Source organism: Octopus bimaculoides, chromosome 8 (genome assembly GCF_046866305.1).
Source record: "Octopus bimaculoides isolate indiv1 chromosome 8, ASM4686630v1, whole genome shotgun sequence".
Lineage (NCBI taxonomy): Eukaryota > Metazoa > Mollusca > Cephalopoda > Octopoda > Octopodidae > Octopus > Octopus bimaculoides.
Window position 1 is genome coordinate 39,437,713 of NC_142935.1, and position 26,669 is coordinate 39,464,381.

The 26,669-nt window shown below is 39.7% G+C and overlaps 2 protein-coding genes and 1 pseudogene across 2 annotated transcripts in view; 2 read left to right on the plus strand and 1 right to left on the minus strand.

Moving 5' to 3' along the window:
• Positions 1-25,577, plus strand: part of LOC106883847 (uncharacterized) — a 38,863-nt gene extending 13,286 nt beyond the window's left edge. The window contains exon 3 of the mRNA XM_089356362.1: positions 562-25,577. Coding sequence (XP_089212488.1) covers positions 562-872 — 311 coding nt within the window. The 3' untranslated portion in view covers positions 873-25,577. The remainder of the gene's footprint in view (positions 1-561) is intronic.
• LOC128248565 (uncharacterized) lies at positions 3,570-25,577 on the plus strand (the record flags this gene model as incomplete). Its single annotated transcript, XM_089355904.1, is given in 1 exon segment — positions 3,570-25,577. A coding segment is annotated over 1 exon segment (660 nt), but the record flags the coding sequence as incomplete, so codon positions are not given.
• LOC149134362 (uncharacterized) lies at positions 4,692-5,624 on the minus strand (annotated as a pseudogene).
• Positions 25,578-26,669: the final 1,092 nt, after the last annotated feature.

Genomic DNA, 26,669 nt, shown 5'->3' on the forward strand with positions numbered 1-26,669 from the left:
TTGCTGCCTAAGTAAACTGACATTTGAATGTTCAGAGGAAACTTCAAAAGTAACTATTAGTGACTTCTCTTGAGAATTGACAAAATTTATCATAATGCCGTTATCAATTACTTGCAGTAAATGGATTTAGCCCCCAAGGGCATGCTGATACATTAGAGAATGATGCTCCAGATTTATCAACAGTGCAAACGTGAGTAACGGAATTTAGCAGAGGAAGAGATAATTTTGAGAAGACCAATGGTCTGGACGTTCTGTAACTGTTGCCACTGAAGAAAAAAAACATGGATGTGTTCACCACATAGTGACAAGTGACAGACGATTGACTATAAATCAAAATGCCAATGTTATTAGCATATCACGTGTGAGAGCTGAGAATATTCTGCACAAGGAATTTGGCATGATGAAAGTTTTTGTTTGGTGTAAACCTGTGTATGTGATACTAGTCAACTTGAGTATTCTCAGTTGATTCACTTCTGTAGGTAAATAGCCCAAACGCTTTAACCTCATGGCTCTTGTGCTTTAACACTAATGTTTATGTCTTGGTTCTTTTTTTACTTGTAGGTAAACTCTACAAAAGCAAAGTATGTTTCATTAAGCACATTTGGGAACACAGCATCTACTGGGACCTCTTTGAAGGTGAGAAGAACCATGATAGAGTCCTTTCCATACAGGCAGCTATCATCCTTTACAGTAAATACCAAGGAGAACCGACAGCCGATGGGTTGCTGTCCCACCTATTGGTCACAGCTCCTAACAGCCACGAAAAGAAACGAGAGAAAGAGTCACTTGAGCAGTGTGAAATGAAAAAAACAAAGACAGAGAAGAGGACATTGTCTCCTTTGAAACGTAAGAAGTCCTTTGAGGATATGTGAGTAACAACTATACAGTAATTTTTTTTTCAATTTAAGGTATATGGAAAAATTTGAAGAAAAATTGTTTGTCGAAAACAACTGTTGGGTGATGGATTAAATTACCTGGCAGCATTTTTGTCCTTTTATTATCTGAATTTTCACTAATATAATTTTTCATCCCTCTGGGATTAAAATAAATACCGGTGGTAATATATTAGTCAATTCATTTGGCTATGCTATGTTAACTTTTTTTTCATGAGTAGATAGTTTCTGATCAGGATTCCCACCTAAGTTGGAATTTCTGTTTTGATGGGGATTTTTCAGATTTTTTTTTTCCTTCTTGACAACACACTTGGAAATGATCTTTTGAGCAAAAAGAAGAAATGTCCCTCATCATTTCCAAGAGTTTTGTTTAAAAACAAATCTGAAAAATACTCGTCAAAACGGAGAAATTCCAACTTACATAGGTATCCTGATCCAAAACTCCATCCCCAAGTTTCATTAACACCAAGACAATCATAAACCACTAAAACTACATCATTACACTTTTACCTGTACCATGAAAACTACACCATCACTGCAATCAAAACTATATACTATCGCTACATTATGATCTTCATGAATGAAGACTTCTATGAAGAGATGTTGTAGGTGACATGTATATAAAATTAGTTGGAGAAAATGAAAATGTTGAAATATGTTAAACATGTTTTTTATGAAAGGCTGTGAAATTTTATTTATTAATTATTTTTTTTTTTTTTTTGTGCTTCTTTCTACATTCCCTCCAATTTGCTACTATAGTTTAATGTCAATAACCCTTATTTTCCAAAAGTGTTATTTGCAATTTGAGGTTATATTTTGGTTGGTATTTTTCTGGAAGGTTGAGCAACTACAGTTTTTTTTTTCTCCTTCTTTCCACAAGGATAATTTCTTGAAGGTATACAAACCTCTACATTTGCACTTGATTTACATAAATACAAAACACATCTTTCTCGTGTCCACCTCTACACTACATCATCGTCGTTTGGCAGCTATGAAAATGATTTTAGTGAATTCCCTGTATTTTCTAGGTTCTATATATGTGAATATGCATACTTGTGTGTGTTTGTGTACAATTGTTTAAATAAGAGCTTGTCTTAAGATTTTTCAGAAATCTTCATTGCTTCTATCTTTTACTTGTTTCACTCATTAGACTGCAGCCTTACTTGGGCACTGTCTTAAATTTTTAGTCAAATGAATTGACCCGAGACTTTTTATCTTTTGTGAAGAAGTGGTACTTATTCTGTTGATCTCTTTTGCCGAACTACTAAGTCACAGGTGCACAAACACACCAGCACAAGGTTGTCAAGTGGTGGTTAGGGGGACAAACACACACATACACATATGAGTTTCTTTTAGTTTCCGTCTACCAAATCCACTCACAAGACTTTGGTCGGCCTGAGGCTATAGTAGTAGACACTTGCCTAAGGTGTCTGGACCATGTAGTTAGGAAGGAAGCTTCTTACCACTCAGCCACATTTTGTTTTAATGTTATTTCATTCTATGAACATTCTATTAGGCTGTGAGGTTAAAAAGCTCTCTTGACAACCATATAGTTCCATGTTCAATCCCACTATGTTTTACCTTGGCCAAATGTCATTGCTTCAGCTCAACATCTTGTGACTGAAAGATGGTAAATAGCATGTTAAAAAGAATTAATAAAATTAGTATAAGACGATGAGGACAAATATCCGTCAAATGTAAATAGTGTACGACTCCTATAGGGCTTTCCGATAAGTATGTTATCTCCCTTCGCTAGGCGGCACTCCATGTAGACAGTTAAACTTCCACAGACTAGCCACACTATTGTTATTATTTCATGTTTTATCATGCATACAAAGCAGCTCGATGACCCAGCTATCGAAGCACTTACTGTTCCCAAGTTAAGGAAATATTTAAGATTAGGTAATTTTTCAGATTAACACCCGCACGATCTTCACTAGGGTGTTAGGGTTAGGGACGGAATTCCCCAACCCAGGCTCTAAAACCCTAACCCTAACACCCTAGTGAAGATTGTGTGGGTGTTAATCTGAAAAATCACCTAAGATTATATGGACAGTATGTTACTGGTTGAAAGGCTAAAAGGTATGAAAATTCTGTCAATGAAGAATGTCAACAAATTAAATTCATTGGACGATAAGTGTACTTCAGACAGGAATAAGCAGAAGCTTATATCTCCTCTCGGTAAAGTTTTACCTGATCCCAATCTACTTTCAGCAGATTTGACTAAAGATCTTTATAAGTTGCCGAATTTCACAGATAATGATATTTTCAATTACCTCGTGCTACGGATGAAGGCAAAGCAACAGTCAAGGAGTAGCATATTTTACCATGACAGACACGTACACAACATCGAATATCACGATGTTAGCATTAGTAAGAGCCTGTTTAATTATTTTGACCCGAAGGACACTAGAAATAGCAGCTGCTTCTCCCAACATCCTAGACGATCGTTTTGCACGAAATCCTGATCGAGGCGCCATCTGCCCTTGTTCCTCTTCCGGTCAGCTCCCCAGTCGCTGACGTCATACCGCAGATAACACTCCAGACCAAAGTGTTTCTGCTACGACACAAGTCCCTAATATTATTAAAGACAACATTGACTTTCAATTTCACGACAGCACTAATTTAGATACTCAATCTGTCAGGGAATTCTTTGTCAGATTCTTGAATAATTAAAAGATTAGTGAGGAACAGTGTGTTCAAGTTGAACTTATTACCAGGGGACAAAACAAAAACAGAACATGGAAAGAACAAAGAAAGGGTCGAATTACCAGTTCTAGTTTTGGTCATGTCTTTGTTCATAAAGACACGACTGAAACGGACAACCTTGTAAAACAAGTAATGGGGTATAACAAAACGTTTCAAAATAGCCATACCTGCTTGGGTATAAGTCATTAGCCTGCTGTTTGACGATTATATACAAAAAGGATACAGGAATTTCACCCCAATACAAGTGTGAAGGATTGTGGATTGATCATTAATCCCTCCTATCCATATCTCGATGCAAGCCCAGATGGATTAGTTGACATACCTAACTTTCCAGATGGACCAGGATTGCTTAAAATTAAATGTCCATCTAGTGACAAGGGGAAATGGTTATCCCCTCATGAATGTGCAAAGGACAGTGCTTTCTTTTGTTCTGTTAAAGACAATGTTGTGCTGAAAAGACATCACTCCTATTTGTATCAAGTGCAAGGGCAGATGGCATTGACTGGAAGAAAATGGTGTGATTTTGTAGTTTGGACCCTTAAACATCCAATGTCAGTGGAGAGGATCTACTTTGAGTGGAACTTGTGGCTAACAATGGTGGAAAAACTAAAAACATTCTATCTTTGAGGTGTTCTGCCAGAAGTATTTTCCAGTTCCCACTTCATGCAAGCAAGGCATTATGTCCCAGTGTTCCTTACATCCCAGCAATGTAATGTGTATATTATATCCAGGCTGTGTATGCAAACGGGAACACGAGAGAGACTACCTTGCAGGAAACTTTCAGCAATATTTTACAAAAATATGCATGTATTGTAATTCAAATTTGTGCTTTTGAACACACTATAGATAATATATTTTTAGGGAATTTAAATTGGTGTGTACGTGTGTGTTTTCAATATATTAAAATTATGCTCTTTGCATCGTTTCTTTACCCATAATAGTAAAGAATTGTCAATTTTTAATAATTATGTACAGTATTATATTCAGTTTCATTGAGTGATCATTCTAAACATTATAAGGGAGTCTGAATTTCTCAGCAAAACCACATAAGATGATGAATTGCTAGTTGTTGTGTTTTAGGGTATGCAGTTATGAGTTACAAAGTGGTGGCTGTAAATTGGTCAGCCTAGCACATAATTTCCAAATTTTTGATACTTGGTGAGACATACTTAAAGGCATGACTGTTTTCAAAATATTGAAGTTCTTAATTCTTTCTATCTGACGCTCAACATGAATCCGAAGGTTTCCTATAGTCCGTGTTTCCAAAACTTCCCTCTTGGATAGTTGCTTTTTCTGGATTTTAAACGTGGGGGGTATGATCAACTGGAACCCATGGGGTGTTGTGAGATCAGAGATAAGAAATCCTTTGTTGGCCATTATGGAATCACCATTCTCACAGAGATCTAATAAATGGCTTTTCTGTGTAATAACTTTATCACTGACACTCCCTGCCCATAATTTCGATACAAAAGTTACTGCACCAGCTGGACTGATACTTATTAAGCTCTTCTATGTCATATGTGATTTATAATCACTGTACATCAATGATTTGCTTTGTAGGGAAGAAGGAGTCTCAGTTCGTATTTCTGTACAATCAACTATAACTCGACAAATTGGATACTTTGCACGGAATGATGGTGGCATATGGTCATTCACTGCTTTTCTTGATGGCCATATTACCAGAAATGATAACTGGACATCTAAATAATCAATCCACTTATTAAATATTGTGCCACATGTAGTTGTGCTAATGTAGAAGCAATATGCTAAATCCTAGCCCAAATCGCAATCTCATAAGTACAAGAAAAAATTCATCAATTAATCGAAGCTGTCTGGGTCTCACTTGCTCTGATGATGCACCATGTCTGGAAGTTTCACTTGCTGCATCATCTTTAATTTCATCAAAAAGACAATCAAAGTCATGGAATTTGGTATTCCTGTGTAAAAGAGAAGCTTCTGATTATCATTTTTCACATCATATGTATGCACAGGTGTTTTTGCTTGTGTTTCACAATCCACCATCTTATTTTCCTAGGTCTGAGTACTGCTATTTGTAGAAATAGGTTTGTAGTGGAGTCAACAAGCTGCTGTAGGACGCCTCCTATTCCGGAATCGGATGCATCGACGAGTAAACACAGCGGGGCATCTGGTTTCGGATACACCAACATAGTAGCGTTGTATAACGCTTTTTTCAGGGCAGCGAAAGAGGCGAGTTGATCTTCATCCAGGGCAAGTTCGTTGACGTAGCAAATCCGTGAGCGGTTGCGCTATCTCGGCAAGGTGAGGTAAAAATCTCCGATAAAAATTTATGAGACCGAGGAACTCCCTTAATTTGTGGAGAGATGTGGGTGGTGAAAATTCCACGATGGCCTGTACTTTCTCAGGAAGGGGACGAATACCGTCCTTATCGATGATGTACCCGAGAAAATGATGGGAAGCAACTCCAAAGGAACACTTGCTGGGATTAATAGCAACGCTATATTTGCGCAGGCGTTTGAATAGCAGGTGCAGGTGTTGGTCATGCTCTTCTTCCGAGTTACTGGCCACCAGTATGTCGTCTATGTAGGCATAGATGAAAGGCAAACCTCTGGTGACCATGTCGATAAACCTTTGGAATGTCTGTGCTGCGTTACGTAAACCAAAAGGCATACACAGGAATTCAAACATTCCGAAAGGTATCGTGACTGCTGTTTTTGGGATGTCCGCAGGTTCTACTGGTATTTGATTGTACACTCGCACAAGGTCGATCTTGGAAAAAATGCGAGCTCCATGCAGCGAGCTAGAAAAATCCTGCAGGAAAGGGACTGGATAAGCATCACTGACCGTACTTTTGTTTAGCGACTGATAATCACCGCAAACCCGCCAATCGGTCGATGATTTTTTAGGGATGCAGTGTATCAGCGAGGACCAGTTGCTGCTGGACGGGCGGATGATTCCAAGGTCGAGCATGTGCTGGAATTCCCGTTTGACGGCTTTGAGGCGATCAGGTGGTAACCTTCTGGGTCGTGCAGCAACAGGTGAACCGCTGGTCTTGATGTGGTGGGTGATGTCGTGCTTAATCGGCTGGTTATGGAATACTGGTCGAGTGACGTCCGGGTACTGTTTCAGGATGGTACTGTGACGAGTCGTTGTTGTAAGCAATATGGTTGGGCTGACTGTAGCCATACGAGCGGCTATACCGCGCACAGTAAGTTGTGTGGTGCTGTCGACAAGTCGTCTCTTTTGCATGTCTACTAGGAGATTGAAATGATGCAGGAAATCGGCTCCTAAGATAGGGGTTGGCAGTTTGGCGATGACAAATACCCACTAGAAGGTGCGGCGTACTCCCAAGTTCAGCGTTAGGGACCGTTCGCCGTAGGTTTCGATCGGCGAGTGGTTAACTGCCTAAAGACAGACTGGTGTCTCCTTTCGTTTTCCTGAAATGCTGGAAACAGGGACTACGCTGACTTCTGTGCCGGTGTCAACCAGGAAACGTGTGCCTGTTACCCAATCGCAAACGAAAAACAGACGACTTTCTGGGTGCGAACCAGGAACTTCCATTGCATTTAATTCCTGCCTGTACCATTTTCCGAACTGGGTGGTGCTAATGAGCATGGGTTGGTACATTTCCGCGCCTGTGTTCCAAACTTTCGATGGTACCAGCACGTGTCGTGTGAGTTGCGACTAGCACTGGGACTGCAGGATCGTCTACCATATCGATGCGGTCGGCTGCTGCTTCGGCGCTGGTTACCAAGCGATAGGGCCTGTATTTGGGTTGTGAGGGTCTGTATTTGTGCGGCTTGCTGCGTCATTAATGAACGCAAGTCCACAATTTCAGAAGAACTAGTCGGCGAAAGGATTGGTAGTGGGAGCTGCTGGCGTCACCGTCGATACTGTGGAAAACCTATGTGGTACCTCGGCTATTTTGTCCGCTAACTCTGCCAGTTCCTCAATGGATGTGGATTCTCGTGTGGAAGCGAGAACCACCTGTGTGTTAGAGGGCAGACGCTGGAGAAAAAGCTGCTTGAAAACTTTGTCGGGGAGGCTCTCATCTCCAAGAAGCTGCTTCATTCTGCGTAGAAACTGGGAAGGCGTTCTATGGCCCAATTCTTCTGATGTCAGAAGTTGGTGAAGTCGCTTTCATTGGGACTCGGAAGTTCTGTTTATCAGTGTCGTACAATGCAGAACCGTGTGGTGCTATAATGATGTCGCGGACGACGTTCATGATCTCTGGTGATAGGGAACCGATTACATGCAACAGTCGAGATGCATCGCTCAGTACTTGGTGAGAAGAAAACTGAGCTTCTATGTGGTGAAACCATAATGCAGGGTCGTGCGTCCAGAATGGGGGCATTCTCCACGTAATCGCCGCTTGAAATGTCATGCTGGTAGGTGATGTATTCGCCGCTGGGTTCGGTTCTGGAAAAGCCATTGTGTTCTGAGAATTTCCTAGTTGTTTCATTGACAGATGATGTGCAGGCTGTTATTCTTTGGTTGAAGCTGGTTCCAGGGAAGGCCGGAATTCTGTGATGGGGTCACCAAAATGTGGTGGAGTAATGTTGTATGTTTGTGTTATCGTGTCAGGGTGCGATAGGCATGTGTTTGCCTGTGAATAAACAAAGTGATAACTATGTTCAACTATAACAGATTTTATTTGCTGCATTGAACTCTGGTGTTAGTAAATATTCTTCACCACTACATTAAATTTTGGCAACTTACTTCGAGTTGCTAGGAAAAATGAAACCAGGGTACATCTGTGGAGTTGATGTATCCGAAGACTAAATATGTTCATGTGTTGGTTCTTTCATCTTGCGGTAGTTCTCTCTCTCATTAGCATGGCACGGCAAATCTCTGTGTGATCATTGCAGAGCACTGGGTCAGTCTGCGGCGAATCACAGTCTCCCTCTCTCTCTCTCTCTCTGTCCTCCCTGCTAAACTCTCCTATCTATAATCATCAGGGGCAGCTAGAAGGATGGACATGCTGCAGCAGGTTTAGTACCTAAGTAGGTCAGTCGCTGTCCAGTGAACTTCGCTTGACATCTATGAGGTTATAAGGTCGAGGGGAGGCTATCCATCATTTTTTTGACAGGACAAAGAAAACCTGATTTCGCGCCTGTTGATCACAGTAAATCCTACGAGGGAGAATACTTAGATTCAGTTTCGAATCTAAGCTTGGAGAAGAGAAATGTTTGTTTTTACAAGTTTATTGGCAGGATCATATTGTATTCCTATATTCTTGGTATGAATTTCTTGTACAGTCTGCACTGACTTGTGTGTAAAAGCTGAGAATGATTTAGGATTAACTGGACCACAGTAATCATGAAACATTAAAGAATTGTTCAACATAGACATGGTAGGACATACGAAGCAACCAAGCTGTTCTTTGACATTATCTTCAACTTTTCTGGTTTCAATATCTTCATTCACTTGTATATTCTGCAAATAAGTTGAATACAGGTTTACGTGGTCATAGCTTTCAGCAACCATTCACTGATTTGGCCATGAGCATGATGTGTAGAAGAGGTAGTGACAGTCACACTATAAAGTCTAATAATTAGAGGAATATTAAATTCAATGCTGTAAATTTATTATTTAATCAAACAAAAACATATATATATATATATAATTTTCCAGTAAATTTTGTAATCGTTACCAATATAGCATAAGACTTCACCCCAAAGGATCATTGATTAGATTCCTTAAGGATTAACCCAATAATACTAAATAAGGCAATGTGGTTCTTCCATAAGAAGGCAGGCCTCACTAGAGAAGAATTCAAAGTAATAACAGCAGCGAGGAAATCATTCATTAGCTTTAAAGATAGGATATGGATAAGAAAAGATACACCAGAGGCCTTTGATGTCCCCATGGGAAGCTCTGACTCAGCCCAAATAGCTGATATGGTGGGTTCATTTATCCTTTACGAATTAAATGATCAATTCCCTAGGGTTAGGGGGGGGGGGGGGGTCTATGTAGAGATGACTGCCTTTTGTATGTTAGGAATTGCAGAGAATTAAGGGTAGACTGGCTAGATTTTTCAGTAGAATGGGGATGAGTATAGTTTACGAAAATGATATTTCAGTGGCAAACTTCTTATATGTAACGTTAGATATTAAGAATGAGACATATAGACCATACCACAAGCCCCTAACAAACCTAAAGTATATAAATAAATCAAGTAACCATCTATCATCGGGCTATCATCGAGAATTTAGTTAAAAACATCTCTTTAAGACTCTCCAAATTATCTGCTAACAATAGGGTCTTCAATAATGAAGTTCATTTCTATAATGCAGCATTAAATAAGGCCGGGTATAGAGAAAGGGTCTCCTATATTGAAAATGATAACAACATAATTAAAACAAGTGACAGCAGTAGTAATAATAATAAGAGGAATAAACACAATGAAAATAAAGGAAATAAACCCCATAAGCATAACATAAGCAATTTAAAATTTTTTAAAAACGATATTAGTAACCATGATGATAATAATAAGGATAATAAAGTCTGGTTCATAATCCCATTTGGGAGAAATATCAAGAGTAACCTGATAGCAAAGTTTAGAGAGGTGATAGGTAGGCACTTCCCAAGGAGCTCACACTATGGTAAAATTATCAATACGCACATAATTAGGTTTGGGTTTTCAAATACTAGGAACCTAGCACAAATAATAGCAGCGCATAACCTTAAAATACCTAAGTCTAAAGAAATAGGGGGGAATGAGAATTTGAACAATGATATAAATAGCAATAATAATAATAATAGTAATAATAATGATGATGAGAATGATGATAATAATAATAATAATGGAGGTACTATTAATAATAGGGGTAAGGTCTGTAAGAGTAAGAACCTAATCACAGTAAATGAGGTAAACCCTAGGAGATTAAAATTTGAAGGACCCAACGCGAAAGTCAAAAATATAGTATATCAATGTAAGGTAAAGACCCAAACAGGCACCACGAAATACCTTGGTTGAACATCTGGACAGGTATGTAGGAGAATATCTAATCACTTCACAACATTTAGAGATAGAAGGAAAATAGCAAGCACTAGTCTTAGCAAATACATCTGGGAACTCAAAGAAAATAATAAGCCGTATTCGTTAGAATGGTCCATAGTAGCAAGATCAATGCCATACAAGAGAGGAAGTACAACCAGCCTACCTTCTGGGTCCAGAAAGACAGTACTAACCTGTAAGTCCAAGTTCTTCCTGATAAGGACTGCCACGCCTGCACCTCTTCCTTGGCTAGGAGAAATAAATTTCTCGTAACCATTCAGAAGAGGCAAGAACGCTTGAGGTCCCTTCATCTTGGACTCGGTTACAATAGCAACATCTATTCTATGTGTTGTGAGGTCGTTCAGGAAACAAGCCTGTTTCCATCTCGACCCCATTCCACGTACATTTAAACAGCCTATCTTAATCATCGAGAAAAGAAAGGCATTTACTTACGGTTGTGAGAGGGAGCATGACAGTTTGTCTGCCTGCTTCCTCAGCACTCCCCTTAGCTGCTAGGCTTTTCACCGGCGTTGCCACCGGGCTCTGGGTCAGTGTGGCTGCTGGGCTAATGACAAGCTTTCCGGATATCACCTCCTGGGTGACATCTTTAATTAATTGTTCTTTCACTACTTCTTGGAGGAGTTTTTCTTTCCATTCCTCCTCGCCAATTTTTGCATATCTCACTTCACTGTCTTTTGCTTTGAAAGTTTTAATTCGATGGTGTGCCTTAATTGGGCGAACCACCTTCTCATTTTTGGCATTGAAAGCCACTATTTTGTCCGTGTTTTTTAGTCCTTTCAATGTTGGTGGGTGGGGGATGGCAAAATGTTGACCTATCAACGTAGTGCCAGCGGGGTAGGATTGGGGAATTTTTTTAAGTTGTTCGTCTGTATTATTATTAATTTTTTTTGTTTGGGGTGTGGAGTCTGGGGTATTAGATTTTTTCCTTTTATGCATGACAGTCGTGAATTCCATTTCTTTTTCTATTGTTTGGTTTTTTTCCTCCTTTTTCATTTTTATTTTGTTTTTCATTCTGTTTCTTTTCCTCTTGGTTTTTGGCTTGTTTTTTTTTTTTTGTTCGAGTTTTCTTTGGTTGTTGCTGTGTTGTCTGTGTTTATCGCAGCGTTTTAGGGAGGGGCATGAGCCATTTTTTTTTTCGTGCAGTCGGAGCGAACGTGGCCCTTCTGTCCGCACTTAAAGCACCTTGGCTTACGTCCCTCCACCAATACATGAATAGTATGCCCCTCCCCTATGAAGACTATCTGGTAGATTTTCTAGGGTAGAATTGTCTGCCTGAATCACCATTTCAAGGCTCTGGCCTTTCCAGTTCGTCGCCCCTTTCTTTCTCATGCTCAATATCGTTAGTTTCCCCTCTACATCATAGATTATTGCAGTTGCTACCCACATAACATCGAATCCCTCGGGTATATCCTCCACAGTGATTTTTGCCGTTCTGTGGCCTAAGTATGTAGGCAGCAGCATTATCTGTTCGTTCTTCAAAGTCTGAGTTGAAACCTCCTTCGCTATGCTCGCCGACTCGAAGTGAGCTTCTATTGTAGCGCTTCTCACTCCTCGGCTAACGTAGCGAATTTTGTTCCATATTTCGTTTTTTTACATCCGCTATTTTTTTTTTCTTTTATGTTATAAACTTTGTAGACTACGGTTTTTTTCCATATGGCTTCTATAGTTTCAGCGGGGCGGTACCAATTTTGTCTCTTCACCAGATTTCTGTATTAATTTTCTGAACTGGAAGAGTTTCTCCATTGATACAAGTTCAATTACGTTACCGCCTACAGCGTCTGAGAAACTTTGTTTTGGTGTAACATCTTTTTTTCCTTCTCCCATCTCGGGGAAATCAGTTTTTGAAGATAATTCAAATTCCATATCAGTACGAGAAACTTGTTATAGCTTGCTAGTAGCCTTTTTAGGCCAGGGCTTTCTCTTCTATTGATCGAGCCACCACTATCCACTCGCACGTTGAGAATAGTGTTAAAGTCTTCTGTTAAAACTAAAGTTTTCGACGTCACTAGAAAATTTTCCAAGTCTTGAAAGAAAACCGTTTGTCTATTCTCTAGTGGAGCATAGACTGCTACCAACCTGAAAGACTGCTTACTCACGTATGTCACATCTAGAACGACCAGACTACCTTCTAGGTCTAGAAAGACTGTACTTACCTGTACATCCAAGTTTTTTTTTAACAGTACCACAACGCCCCCACTCCTTCCTTGACTCGGAGAAATAAATTTCTCGTAGTTGTTCAGAAGAGGCGAGAACGACTGTGGGCCGTTCATCTTGGACTCAGTCACAACGCATATTTCTATCTTTCGCGACCTGAGGTCGTCTAGGAGGCATGTCTGCTTCCATTTTGACCCCAGGCCACATACATTTATGCATCCTAACTTAACTTCCATGATAAAAAGCAGTTAGTTTACCTTTAAATTTGCAGGAGGGGCTTCACGACTTTCATCGTCCCCTCCTCCTGTATCTTCTTTGACTAGTGTAGCCATTGGTGTTAATATAATTTTTTCTTTTACAATACACTGACTCACATCATAAATATCTTCTGTATATCGTTGTTTAAATTGTTCATAATATTCTACACTGATCCTTGCCAACCGTATGTGTGGCAGTTTACCTTCAATAGGTCCCAACACCGTATAGTTTTTTTTGGTAATTAATGCGTGTAACATTTCATTTTTTGAATTGTAAGAAACAATTCTTTCTTGTGGGGGTTTAGTAGCAGGTTTCAGTTTGGGAATGGATGGGGGTATTTTATTTGTGTTTTGCGTATTGTCTTTTTTTTTCTTGAAGGGGGAGGGGAATCTGGACCAAGGGGTTTTTTTCCTTTTATTTGATACTACTTGGAACTCCATTTCTACCTTGCTTTTATCTTTTTCTATTGTGTTTACCGGCATTTTCGTTTTTCCTTGGTTGTCGTCTTTTCTCTGTTGAGTTTTCTCTGGTATTTTTTCCCTCCTTTTGGGGAGGGACTTTACTTTTTTTGTGTTGGTTTTTTTATTTTCTCACATTCAGAGCGGACCTGGCCCTTTTCACCACATTTGAAACATCTGGGCCTCCGTCCCTCCACCGACACTCTTGCACTGGGTCCCTCCCTTATGAAAATCCTGTCTGGTCTGGTTTCTAGGATTTCGTTGGAAGCTTGGACTAAGAGTTCTAGCATCTGCCCCTTCCAATTGAGTGCATTTCTTCTTTTCATAGATAGTATTTTGACTTGCTCTTCTACGTCGTATATTAATGCTGCTACCATCCAATACACGTCATACCCAGCCGGAATCTCCTCTATTGTAATTTTAGCAGTTCTCCGGCCAAGGTACGTGGCTAATAACATTATCTCGTATGTCTTTAAAGTTAGCGTAGATACCTCCTTTGCTACTTCGGCGTTTTCAAATTGAGCCTCTACTGTAGCATTTCGTGGCCCTCTTCCTACATATTTGATTTTTTCCCACACAGGGGCAAGGCACTTTTCAATTGTGTCAGTTTTCATCATCATTATCCGTTTCTCTTTACGGTTGTACACTTTTTAATTACAGTTTTTACTGCCAACTCTTGTATGGTTTCCTTTGGCGGTATTAACCTTGTTTCATTGTTGGTTCGCTTAATCAAATTTTTATATTTGAACCACTGTTCAGGTATTATTTCCATTTCTTCGAATTGTCCGCCAACAGCGGTTGAAAAATTATTCACCTTTTTTATTGCCTCGGTTACTTTTTGGTTACCTTGTAATACTTGAGTATTTTCTGGAACATTTTCTTCCTGTAAAAGTGGGAAGTCCTCATTGCACAATAGGAATTCTAGGTGCTTCGCCATTTCATCATCCATATTGAAAGAAAATAAATTTTCCTTTCACGGGAACACAGAAAAACAGTTCACAATCTCTTTACAAAGAGAGCAGAGAAAACAACTTTTTGCCCCGCAGGGCGCAAATTAACGTAATACAATGTTTAACAGTTCAAATTCCAAAACAAGTTACAATAATCAGCAACATAAAAGTAACGATAATAATGGACAGAAATAACTCACTAAATGTAGAAGTAGCAACAAAACATACGACAATCACCGATCTTCAATGCGAAGGCGTCCCAATGCAAATACATATATACTTTTTCCAGTGATGAAAATTCACTGATCTCAAAAAAGTGATAACAAGCAATGTTAAATCTCTGAACATGAAGTATATTTGCCACTTAAATGAGATGAATATTACTGTTACTTTTAGCCCCAGGAGAACATCTCCTCCAGCTGGCTATTGACACACATCTGTGCCCTGTCGGTATCCTGGGGCTAAAAGCAACAGTAACATTCACCCTGCACGTTCTCATGCAGTTACTGTTTATACCTCGTTAGAGATTTAACATTGCTTGTTTTCACTTTATCGAGATCAGTGAATTTTCGTCACTGGAAAAAGTAGAGATGTATTTGCATTGGAACCCCTTCGCATCGAAGATCGGTGATTGTCATACGCTGACGAAGGGTAAATACCCAGAAACTCGAGTCCGTGCGTATCACATAAGATCAAGATGGGAAGGATGACTTCCCTTTGCAAATACTGACAGAGCACAGATGTGTGTCAATAGCCAGCTGGTGCTTCCTTTTGTGGGTGCTAGGGTCTGGTATGTAGATGTGGTCTTTAAACCTACTGGACACCAGCACCTTGTAGTAGGGGGTGTTGGCATCGATATCTGGACTAGAGGATAGATTCAAGATCCTCTTGCTGACACCCTTCACTACGTTCTTGAACACATAGAGAGGTGCCAAGAGGCTGTGTTGATATAGGACAGCCTCTTGTTTGGCTTGTGATAGGGCCTGTGTGTACCAGAGCCCAAGTATAAAGTGATGTCTAGGAAGTCTACAGTGGTGAGAGTCATCTTGATAGTAATTTTGAGTCCCATGGATCCTAGGGTGCTAATCAGGTCCTTTCTAAGCTTATCGAGTGTGTGCCCGTTGACCCAGACCAAAGGGAATTTCTTCCCTAAGGTATCCAGGATGTATAGTCCAATTAGATCACACATCGGCACGGTTGTAGGCTCCCATTGCCACATTGAAGGAACTCTTAGGGTCAGACTGCTTGACCCACATTGAATTTTTATTGAACAGCACCATTTTCGTGACATGCATGATAATGTCTATTTCTCTATCACTAATGTCTGTGAAGCCCTTAACAAAGGAAAGTTCCTTTAGCAGCAACCTTTTTGAAATCAATGGGTTAAAATCAACTGTTGAATTGTGTGAACCTTGCTCTGCCTGGTTGACATTAAACCATGGGGTCACCTCTTTGGTGCTGCACCACAGAGAGAGGCCGGAGGCTCTACCTATGTCATTGTAGATCTTCCTCAGTATATGCTTGCTCACCTGGCCAATCTTGGATTTGGCAAGGTTGATCAAGTGGCATTTGAGGTTAGAAGCAAAGTTCAGCTTGTGATTTTTTATTGTGATGAAGGCATTTCTCTTGGTTAAAATTTTTACCTTGTCTGCAATACCTAGGCTGATTGCTATCTGTTTGGCTTTACATGTTTTTCGTCTTATCCAAGAAAATTAAGGACTTGTCAGAATTTTTTAGCTGTTTTATGTCTTCACAGAGTTTGCGTTGAAAAGAGGAAGAAGACTTAGGGAACTTTAGCCTGGGTACGATGCCCAGTAGGGCCACTTCGAAGGCTTTGAGTTCTTTGATTCTTGGTGAGAACCTCCTACACCTGATTCCGTACATATTGGCTTTGGAGGGTAGCATGCCTTATTTGTAGAAATAGGCCTTCCACCTCATGTGCTGTATGAGGTCTATCATTTTCTCTAGAAGCATTTTCGTATAGACCTCATTGGATGGTGTTAGGATATTCTTTGCAGAATATTATGATTGATAGATATCATAGACAATCCACAAAGTCTTTCCTATGCCATAGTGGACCGCAGGTATGGTTTAATCAACTTTAATTTGGAGAAACTGCGCTCTCCATTTGCAACGCTCTCAGGTATTGAAAGGATAATTCGGAGAGCCAGTGACACATTAGGGAAAATCTCTATAAGGCCAGATTTCTGAATATAATTGACCACATCTTCTCCATATGGAATATAATCGACCCGTCTTCTTCATATGGAAAAAGAATGGGATACTGCAGGGCGTTGTATGAACGATGTGTCACAGTAATACGTTGAAGACCACTGTCACGTCTTTGAATAATTATGTCTCGCTTATTGTGCTGTTCACCATGGAGAAATACAGCCACTTCATTGCATGAAGGAGTGTTATAACGGTGTGTGTATTCCCCAGAAGGTCTTTTATCAGCATCGACGACAATGGTGAAGTTTGGTGAAGGGGCTGTTTCCAAGGCGTATTTGAAACTGGGAATATAGCTGTTGTGCTCATGAAGCATGTTTTGCAGACTGCGCAGCACGTCCCTGTCAAAAGTGTCAGCGTCAGTGTTTGCAGGTCGTGGAATAACGCCGAACCGCACATCAAGTTGCCTACTGTAGTTCGGAATAAAGTAAAGTAAATTTGGAGGAACGAAGGCTTGCAATTTTGTAGTGGCTGGAGCGACCCAATAAGATGGTACACCTGTCCCTGGACCTTGAAAGTAGGCATCCAACCACTGTCTGTGACAACGTTAGCCCCGAAAGAAGTCATCTGAAGCACACAATTGTAATTCCTGATGATCTGAAGGAATTTGGATGACCTTGAAGTAGAAGCAGTAAGTAGTTCCTTCAAATGCTGTGGCGGTTGCAGAAGAGGGGGCAAGCTGACCTTACTGTTTAAGCAGCACATTCCAGATGGCTCTCCATCAGAATTTCATATATCTATGTCAGCATATTTAGCATTGCATATATTTATGTCAGCGCGGATGGAGTAATTAAAGTTGGGCTCATACTTGAAAGCCCACGGGCAGCTCTTGCCATCGGCTGTTCGGCTGCAACATAGAACGCTGCTCATGTTGGTCGTGGAAAGGTCTCGCAGCAGTAGCAGAAGCCACATTTGCAATGGTAAAGGACCACCCATCTGCATCTTCAGAAGCCATGGAAGCAGTCATCGCCACAGTGTCCCGTTCGGGAGTCACCCTTTGTTCTGGGCCCTCTGTAACCCTGGAAGCAGCATTGTATGAAACCATTTTGGCTAGGCGTACAGTGCGCTGTTGGAAACTTTCAGCAGCTAGCATTTTGCTGAACGTAAGGCGCTCTGTGAAAGTCTAAAAGCAGTTTGGTCGGAGGACTTTAAAAAAGATTTTCAAATAACTCAGTTTGTAGGGAATAACTGTTTGTTGATCATATTTGAAAAAGATGTGTTGCTATATTATTTTTTTTTTTTTTATCTTGGTGTTATCTAGGATTAGATAGGAAGTTCTTTTTATGGTCTTTAATAGTTATAAAGGCTTCTTTTTTGGGAAGGACCTCTATATTTTTTATCTAATTTAAGTCTGATGGCGATGATGCGAGCTTTTTTATTAATGTCATTATAAATTTGTGGCCTAGCTTTAATGTAATTATTAATAATGCTGTTGTGTAGGAGTCATGAATATGTGCTGTTTTCTACAAGGTATGAATTCTTGGTTTTATCAGAAAAAAGTGCCGTTGTTTTGGATATCTTTTTTCAGTTTCGGTTGGAAAGCGTTAAAAGACGCAATTTTATTTTGTTTATGAGCTTCAGTAGATCCACTTCGAAGTCTTCCAAGCCTTTGATTTTTGGAGAGAATTTCTTAGATTTAATTCCGTAGAATATGTTCTCTGTACTGTCCTCTTCCATATTGTAAAAGAAAACTATCCATCTCATACGCTTAATAAGGTCTGTAATTTTCTCCAAAAGTTTTATTATGGCAACCGAATTGTCACACATTATATTACAGATAAATTCCTCTATTTACATAATATTGAGGTCTCATTCTTTCTTTTGGTGTCATACTATTATGTGAGGAAGCGGGGTGGTAGGGTGAGTAGGGTCGGGAGGGGGAGGAGGATGGGGTGGGGGTTTGGATGTCCGGGTGGGAGGAGTGTGAGTGTGTGGAATGGGCGGTGGAGGGGGAGCTGAAGGGGAGGGTGTCATGGGGTGCGGAAGGGTGGGGGTTGAGGAGGCGGTGGAGTTTTTTATTTTTTGTGTGTGTGAGGAAATTGTGGAGTTGGTGATTGAGATTAAGGAGGAAGCGGAGGATAGGTTGGGTGAAGGGTTGAGGGCAGAGGGAGGAGAGGAGGAGGTAAACTTGGGAGAGTTGATGGTCAACGGAGTGGAGGAGGGAACGGGTGGAACGGATGATGAGGCGGGCAAGAGTGGCCTCGATGAAGGGGGAGGAATAGGGGGGAGCGTGGAATTTCAAGAGGAAGCCACGGGGTATGACGTGATGGCGGAGATAGCGGGTGAGAAAGTTGAGATGGCTCGTGTGGCTCGTCTTTTTGAAAAGCAAGTAAGAGAGGTTTTTTGTGGGTTGCAAGCATTGTGGGGGAAAAAAAGAAAGGACTGAAGATGTTGGAGGAAGGAGTGAAGGTCAGGCATGGTGAGAGGATGTGAATGTCGGTGTGGGTGTTATTAGTGGCGAGACAAGGGAAGGACGAGATAGGTAGAAGGAGAACGAGATAAAGGTGAAAAAAGTGTAAGAGTCACGGACAAATTTTGCTGATGTTCAATCAAGGTGCAGGAAACGCAGATCCAACAGGAACAGTAATCCGAGGTAACAAAAGATTCCGGCAGTTGGGTACATCAAATCCAGTTGAAAGGCCAGGGTCCGTGTGAGCGTACGTCATATAAGTTCAAAAAAACACAAAAAACAATAACAAAAAAACAACAAAGTGTGGACGTGATACAGATAGTATATATATATATATATATATATATATATATATATATATAAATAAACCAAGCACTCATACCTAATGCAATCAAGGGTCTCCAGAATTTCTTAAAACACCCCACTCCTTCAAGTCAGTACCTCTCGGCAGACAATATTCTTAGTAACAGTTTGCCCTCTTCTCCTTCCTTGTCTGTCTGTCTTCTTCACCCTAACCCTTACATCTGAAAGTTTGAGACCTCAAGAGTATGCCACATACAACTGCCCCTGACTGAACTCGGGCTGAGGTAGCAATCTCACCTTCTCAATAGTCATGGCATATGACAAATGGACAGGAAACTGGGTTCTCTCCAAGGTGAATGGCAAGTTAGGGTCACCTGGAGACAGCTTTATTCTGGGGTTGAGGACACGTCTGCCAATTAGTGAGCCACTAATCAAGGAATCCTTGATTGAATGTTGATGCATGGCCATCACTTCCCGTCTTGTACCATTGCAGAGTTCATTTATTTTGTTCATGAGCTTCAGTAGGTCCGCTTCGAAGTATTTGATTTTTGGAGAGAATTTCTTTGATTTAATTCCATACAGTATGTTCTCTGTAGTGTCCTCTTCTATGTTGTAAAAGAAAGCTTTCCATCTCATACATTTAATAAGTCTGTAATTTTCTCCAAGATAAAAATGTTACGAAGAAGCATTACTATTGAGTTGAGTTTTAGACTCAATATATGAGGAGGCATTCCGTATAGTGTCAAAGAGTTTAGAAATTCAAATGGATAGCGCTCAGCCTCAGCAGGATCAACTTTCAAAACTTTATCTGTACTATAATAGGTGTGGCGGTCACCTGGAAGTTGTCTCAAAACTTTTTCATTGATCAGGAGGCAGTCTGAGTTCTTTGGCAAAAGAATTACTCTACTTCTCTCTTCCTCAGATGTATTGTTGAAGATGTCGTCCACCACAGGAGCCGCCAACGCATGAAACTTGTAGCACTTCTATATCATCAACGTCATCAACAGCAAGATTATGATCTTGTGGCGCTGCATATGTCTCATTGCCAAGATGCAAGAGCCATGCTGCAATTCCCTTTGATATGCTGCTGTCCTGATGTTTTGGCTTAATCACTATTGGATAAAATTCAGCCATAGAGGAGAATTTATACAGATTTCAATAATTGCTTCACGAGTTCCTCTTGGCAATATGGATAGGATTTGCCTAAAGTCTTCCCCCAAGAGCACAACTTTACCACCAAAAACAGCAGCAATGCCAGTGATATCTTGCAAGGCTTTATCAAAAGCATGAAGAGCAAATGAAGGGATCATAGAAGCCTCATCGAAAATAATCAAATCCAGGTTTCGCAAAAGATTTGCATGGTCTGAAGTGGTTGGTACATTACAAACACTGGCCTCCGTGAGTGGGACAAGCAATTTGAACAAACTATGGATAGTCTTTCCACCTGACAGTAGTGTACAGGCAATGGCTGTCCAATCACCACTGTACACGTTGCAGTTGTTCCTTTGCAGATAAGAAATTATGATATTAAACATAAGTTTTACCACAACCTCCTGGTGCATCTACATAGAAACAGAAGTGGTTGGGAACATCACCTCTCCTCTTCTTATCTATAGATTCAAGCACAGCATTATCAATCGGTTTCTGTTCATCAGTAAGTGTTGCAATGCCTGGGTGATCGAGTCTTCATGATGGTCAAGCTGTGGTACTCCAACAGGTTATGGCAGCCCAAATTGAGTGCAGTGTCATGTTTTCTGCATGTTCTGTAGTAAATCTTCAATTGAGGATTCCTTGTGTGTGGTCCACAGGTGAAGAGCATTTGCAGAGTTCATATACATGCACAGGGCAGCACACATAACACATAACTGTAAGGGCATCTGAGAGGCAGTTACTTCTAGCAATGCCTTTTCCAGTGTGTCATCGTTTGAGAGATGACCATATCTCAGGCATGCTGCCTTAAATGTTTAATTCTTTATTCAAGCACTCAGGCTCTTACATAGAGAGGACAGCACAAGGACAGACAGAACACCTCAGTGGGGACAAAAATAAAACTAATGAAATGAGCAAAATGTTATATAATGAATGAGGATGAAATGGCTGCCTGAGCCCCACTCTCAAGCAGTACCATTTGAACGTTTTTACAGACAGTTTCTGATCTTTTCTTTATTCTTTTGTTGCTTTCGTTAGCATCGTTTTTTTTTTTAATAAAATTTTAATTACTCTTTTTTTTTAAAAAAAAAAACACCATAGTTCACATAGTGATCCAATTCTCTATAATCCACCATGGGTGGCAGGTCGTCAAATTCAACTTCAATTCCTCTGCAATTTCATTTAAGTCTTTTAAACTGGCTTGTATGGCCATCTCTGTGCCATAACACCACCAATTTAACCTTTTGGTTCTTGTCACTTTAAGTATTCTTACGTCTTCCTCCATGTTAAACATTATCGCTGCTACCAGCCATGTTTCATTTATTTCTGAGGGTGCCTTGCCCACTCTCACCCTGACAACACGCTTGCTACAGTACGCTGGCAAAAGTACCCATTCTTCTGTCTTTATGGCTACAGTGGAGTGCTTTATCGCTTCGTCTTCAGTCACAAATCGCACCTCCACTGTGCCATACTTCCTTCCTCGTGTGATGAATGTGGTGAATTTTTTAATTTCTTTTACGCAATTTTCAATAGCTTCAATGGTTGCAATTTCTATTTTCCTGGATGATACCTTCATTGTCAATATAAAACCGAGTATGTTGATATTGGTGTGTGCCTGTTGGTGAGGTTGCTGGCGCACGACATTGTGGTAGTCAGTACATAGGTGGTGAAGACGTCGGCGCTGGAACTGGCTGTAGCTATGTTCTGTATGTGTGGTCAGCGACCAGACCTGTGAGAGATCTGGAATCGAAGACGACTACCGTCGTTAGATCAGGCTTGTTTATAGCTGAAATAGGGCTCACCGGAAACCCAGAAAAACTCTATCTCACGTGACCTTATCACAAAGCCACGATTGGACGTAATCCACCCTTAGCAAGCAGAACATGGGGACAATTGCCGTGCAAATAATAACCAATCAGGATGGTGGACAGAAAGGTCCAAGGTAGCTGAAGGCTAGATGTTAGCAGCTTCGTTATCATTTATGATTGAATGCCCGAGGGAGAGGTTTCACTACAATAGCCTCACACCAGTCTTTGTGTCGAAGATAAAACAGACGACACAGAAAAGTAATTGTAGTGAAAGGACTGGAAAAACGGTTGGTCCTAAAGCTGGCACAAAAATTGCCATTAAAGAGAAACTGCACGAACAGAATAACGTCGGGGTAACCAAAATGTAGTGGAGTCACCAAAATGTGGTGGAGTAATGTTGTATGTTTGTGTTTGCGTGTGAGTAAACAAAGTGATAACTATGTTCAACTATAACATATTTTATTTGCTGCATTGAACTCTGGTGTTAGTAAATATTCTTCACCACTACATTAAATTTTGGCAACTTACTTTGAGTTGCTAGGAAAAATGAAACCAGGGTACATCTGTGGAGTTGATGTATCCGAAGACTAAATATGTTCGTGTGTGTATTTGTTCTTTCATCTTGCAGTAGTTCTCTCTCTCATTAGCGTGGCATGGCAAATCTCTGTGATAGTCGCGGAGCACTGGGTCAGTCTGTGGCGAATCACAGTCTCCCTCTCTCTCTCTCTGTCCTCCCTGCTAAATTCTCCTATCTATAAACATCAGGGGCTGCTAGAAGGATGGACATGCTGCAGCAGGTTTAGTACCTGAGTAGGTCAGTCGCTGTCCAGTTGAACTTCACTTGACATCTATGAGGTTATAAGGTCGAGGGGAGGTTATCCATCATTTTTTTGACAGGACAAAGAAAACCTGATTTCGCGCCTGTTGCTCACAGTAAATCTGACGAGGAAGAATTCTTAGATTCGGTTTCGAATCTAAGCTTGGAGAAGGGAATGTTAGTTTTTACAAATTTATAGTGTATAGCTAATTCTTAATTTGAATATATTTACAGACACTCCTATTGTTGTTTAGTTTATTTTCTTATGTTCTATTATAAAGCATAATTAAATAAACTATGCATTTTCTATCAAATAAACAGTATAATATTTTTGAGGAGTAAGAGTTAACTGATTTTCACTGACTCCTAAAACACAAAAATTGTCTTGACTCCAACTCCACAGCCCTAATGTAAACACATCAACACTGGATGTGTCAAATGGTGGTGGGGATGGACAAACATAGACACAGACATGCACACACACACACACACACATGATGAGCTTCTTTCAGTTTACATCTGCCACTCATAAAGCTTTGGTTGGCCCAAGGCTATAGTAGAAAACACCCAAGGTGCCACACAGTGGGACTGAACCAGGAACTATGCGGTTGGGAAGCAAACTCTTACCACACAGCCATGCCTACAACTATGTTTTTTATACCACATGCACTCAGTCACACTCACTCACACTCACTCACTCTGATGACTACGCTCACTCTGACGATCACACTCACTCACACTGTAATATACTTCCTATTCTTGCCAACCAGCATGGTGCTTGACCAGTGAAAATAGCAACCAAAGACACCTCTCTTATAGATCCAGTCCATTTCATTGTAACTACTAGTTACCCTATAAACTGTTTGTTTAGCTTGTAGTTTTGATTCACCACTGAAGCAAACCTTTTTCAGGGTGTTTATCTTTCCCCAAAATAACTGTGCATCCCTTTTTTATTCTATTTTTATTTTGTCATTGACTATTATTTGTCAAAGAATGTGACACCAGTTTGCTTTTCTACAAGATTTCTTTTGTTAATGTAAACTATTATGTTCATTATAAATAAATCATCAGTATTTTGTTATTAAACTTTAAATAAATGTTATTTGCTTTTTCAAACTATCTTTTATACCCCCACCGGTGATTTTTAAAAAAATTTTATTTATATATATATTTTTTTTTTATTTTTAATTATTTTGTTAATATACACTCATGTATGTGTGAGTTATGTATTCTTGAAATAAATCTGTAACCACACTTTTTTATTTTTATTTTGTCTTTACTAATCATACTTCCATGGGAGGATTAGTAACAGAAGTAATTGGATAATCTGCAAACAGTACTTTTTCTTTTCCTTCTTTCTCAGTTCAAATCCTGTGGAAATTGATGTTTACCATCCCTTGGGGATTAAGATGTTGTTTTAAAACCATTTTAATGTTCAATCAGTTATATATTTCTTCAAAAATAGAGGTACATAATTGATTTTTTTCCAAGATTCTTTGGTTCTGATGCCTTTCCTCATTTTTTTTTTTCTGAACCAGAAGTGATCACCTTGGTCAACACAAATCTTTTAATCTTTTACATCAGTCATTAGACTGCTGCCATTTTTCAAAAGCTGTAGTCAAATGAATTTATGTTAGTACTTGTTTTTAAGCCTGATATTTATTTTATCGATCTCTTTTGCCGGACCACTAAGTAATGGATGTAAACACCAACATTAGTTGTCAAGCAGTGGTGAGGGTGGACACAGACACAAAGACACACAGACGTGATGGGCTGCTTTCAGTTTCCAGCTACCAAATCCTTTCAAAGCTTTGGTTGGTCCGAGGTTATAGTATAAAACACTTGTCCAAGGTGTGACACAATGGGACTGAACCTGGAACTATGGGGTTGAGAAGCAAACTCTTACCACACAGCCACGCCTGCACCTATTTTTTTGATACCACATTTTTTTTGTACAGTCACGCTCACTCACAGTCCTGCTCATACATGATCACACACACACACACACACGATCACATGCATACTCACACATGATCTCACAATCATACACATTTGCATGTGATCACTCGCACACACTTCCAAAGACACTTCTCTTATTCATCCAGTCCATTTCATCGTAACTAGTAGAGTTACCCTATAAACTGTTCCATTAACTTGTAGTTTTGATTCACTTTTGGAGCAAGCCATTTTTAGAGTGTGTATCTTTCCCCCAAAAAACTGCATCCCATTTTTATTCTATTTTTATTTTGACATTGACTATTATTTGTCAAAGAATTTAACACCAGTTTGCTTTTCTGCTAGATTTCTTTTATTACTGCAAACTATCATGTTCATTATAAATAAATCATCAGTATTTTGTTATTGTATTTTAAATAAATGTTCTTTTTATCTATATATATTATGTATTCTTGAAATAAATTGCTTTACATCTCCAACCAATCTCTTGTGTTTTTTCTTTTTTAATTATTTTTTATTCTGTCTTTACTAATTGTACTTCCATGGGAGGATTGGCAACAGAAATAATTGGATAATCTTCAAACAGTACTTTGTTTTTCTTCTTCATTCTCAGTTTAAATCTTGTGGAACTTAATGTTTGCCATCATTTGGGGGCAATAAGCCCAACATTCGGTGGCACGTAAAAAGCATCCTTCAAACATTGGGCAATATGAGAAGACCCATCAGACTAAGTGAAATCATAATCATGGCTGATGCCAGTGGCATGTAAAAAGCACCCACTACTTGGAGTGGTTGATATTAGGAAAGGCATCCAGCTGTAGAGATCATGCCAAATAAGATTGGAACATGGTGCAGCTTAACAGTTTTCAGTCAAACCGTCCAACCCATACCAGCAAGGAAAATGGTCATTAAATGATGATGATGATGATTTTAAAACATTTTGATGTTAGTTCAATCAGTTATATACTTCTTTGCAAATATGGATTCATCATTGATTTTCCAAAATCTTTGGTTCTGAAGCTTTTCCTGATTTAAAAAATTTTTAATTTCTTTTTTTCTTTTTTTTTACATATATATATATTTCTGAACCAGAAGTGATCACCTTGATCAGCACACTCAGAGTTAAACAGATCTTTTGTCTCTTTTTTTAGTTGCTAGATTGCAGCCATGCTGGGGCACCACCTTCAGGAATTTTAGTTGAATGAATTGATCCCAGTGCTTTTTTTCCCTAAGCTTGGTACTTATTCTCTTGATCACTCTCACCAAACCACTAAGTTACAGGGACATAAACACACCAAATGTCAAAGCGGTGGTGATGGTGGTGGTGGGAGATGCACATATACACACACACACACACACATATATATATACACCCAACAGGTTTCTTTCAGTTTCCATCTGCCATATCCACTCAAGGCTTTGGTCAGCCTGAGGCTGTTGTAGAAGACACTTGCTCAAGACACTTTCCTGCTAAATGTATATAATTTGTTAAGACATGATGTCCTAGAATTGTCTGAAATAAAATCTCTTTATAGATTTGTGTAAAGGACACGTACGTATACACAGTTGAACAAA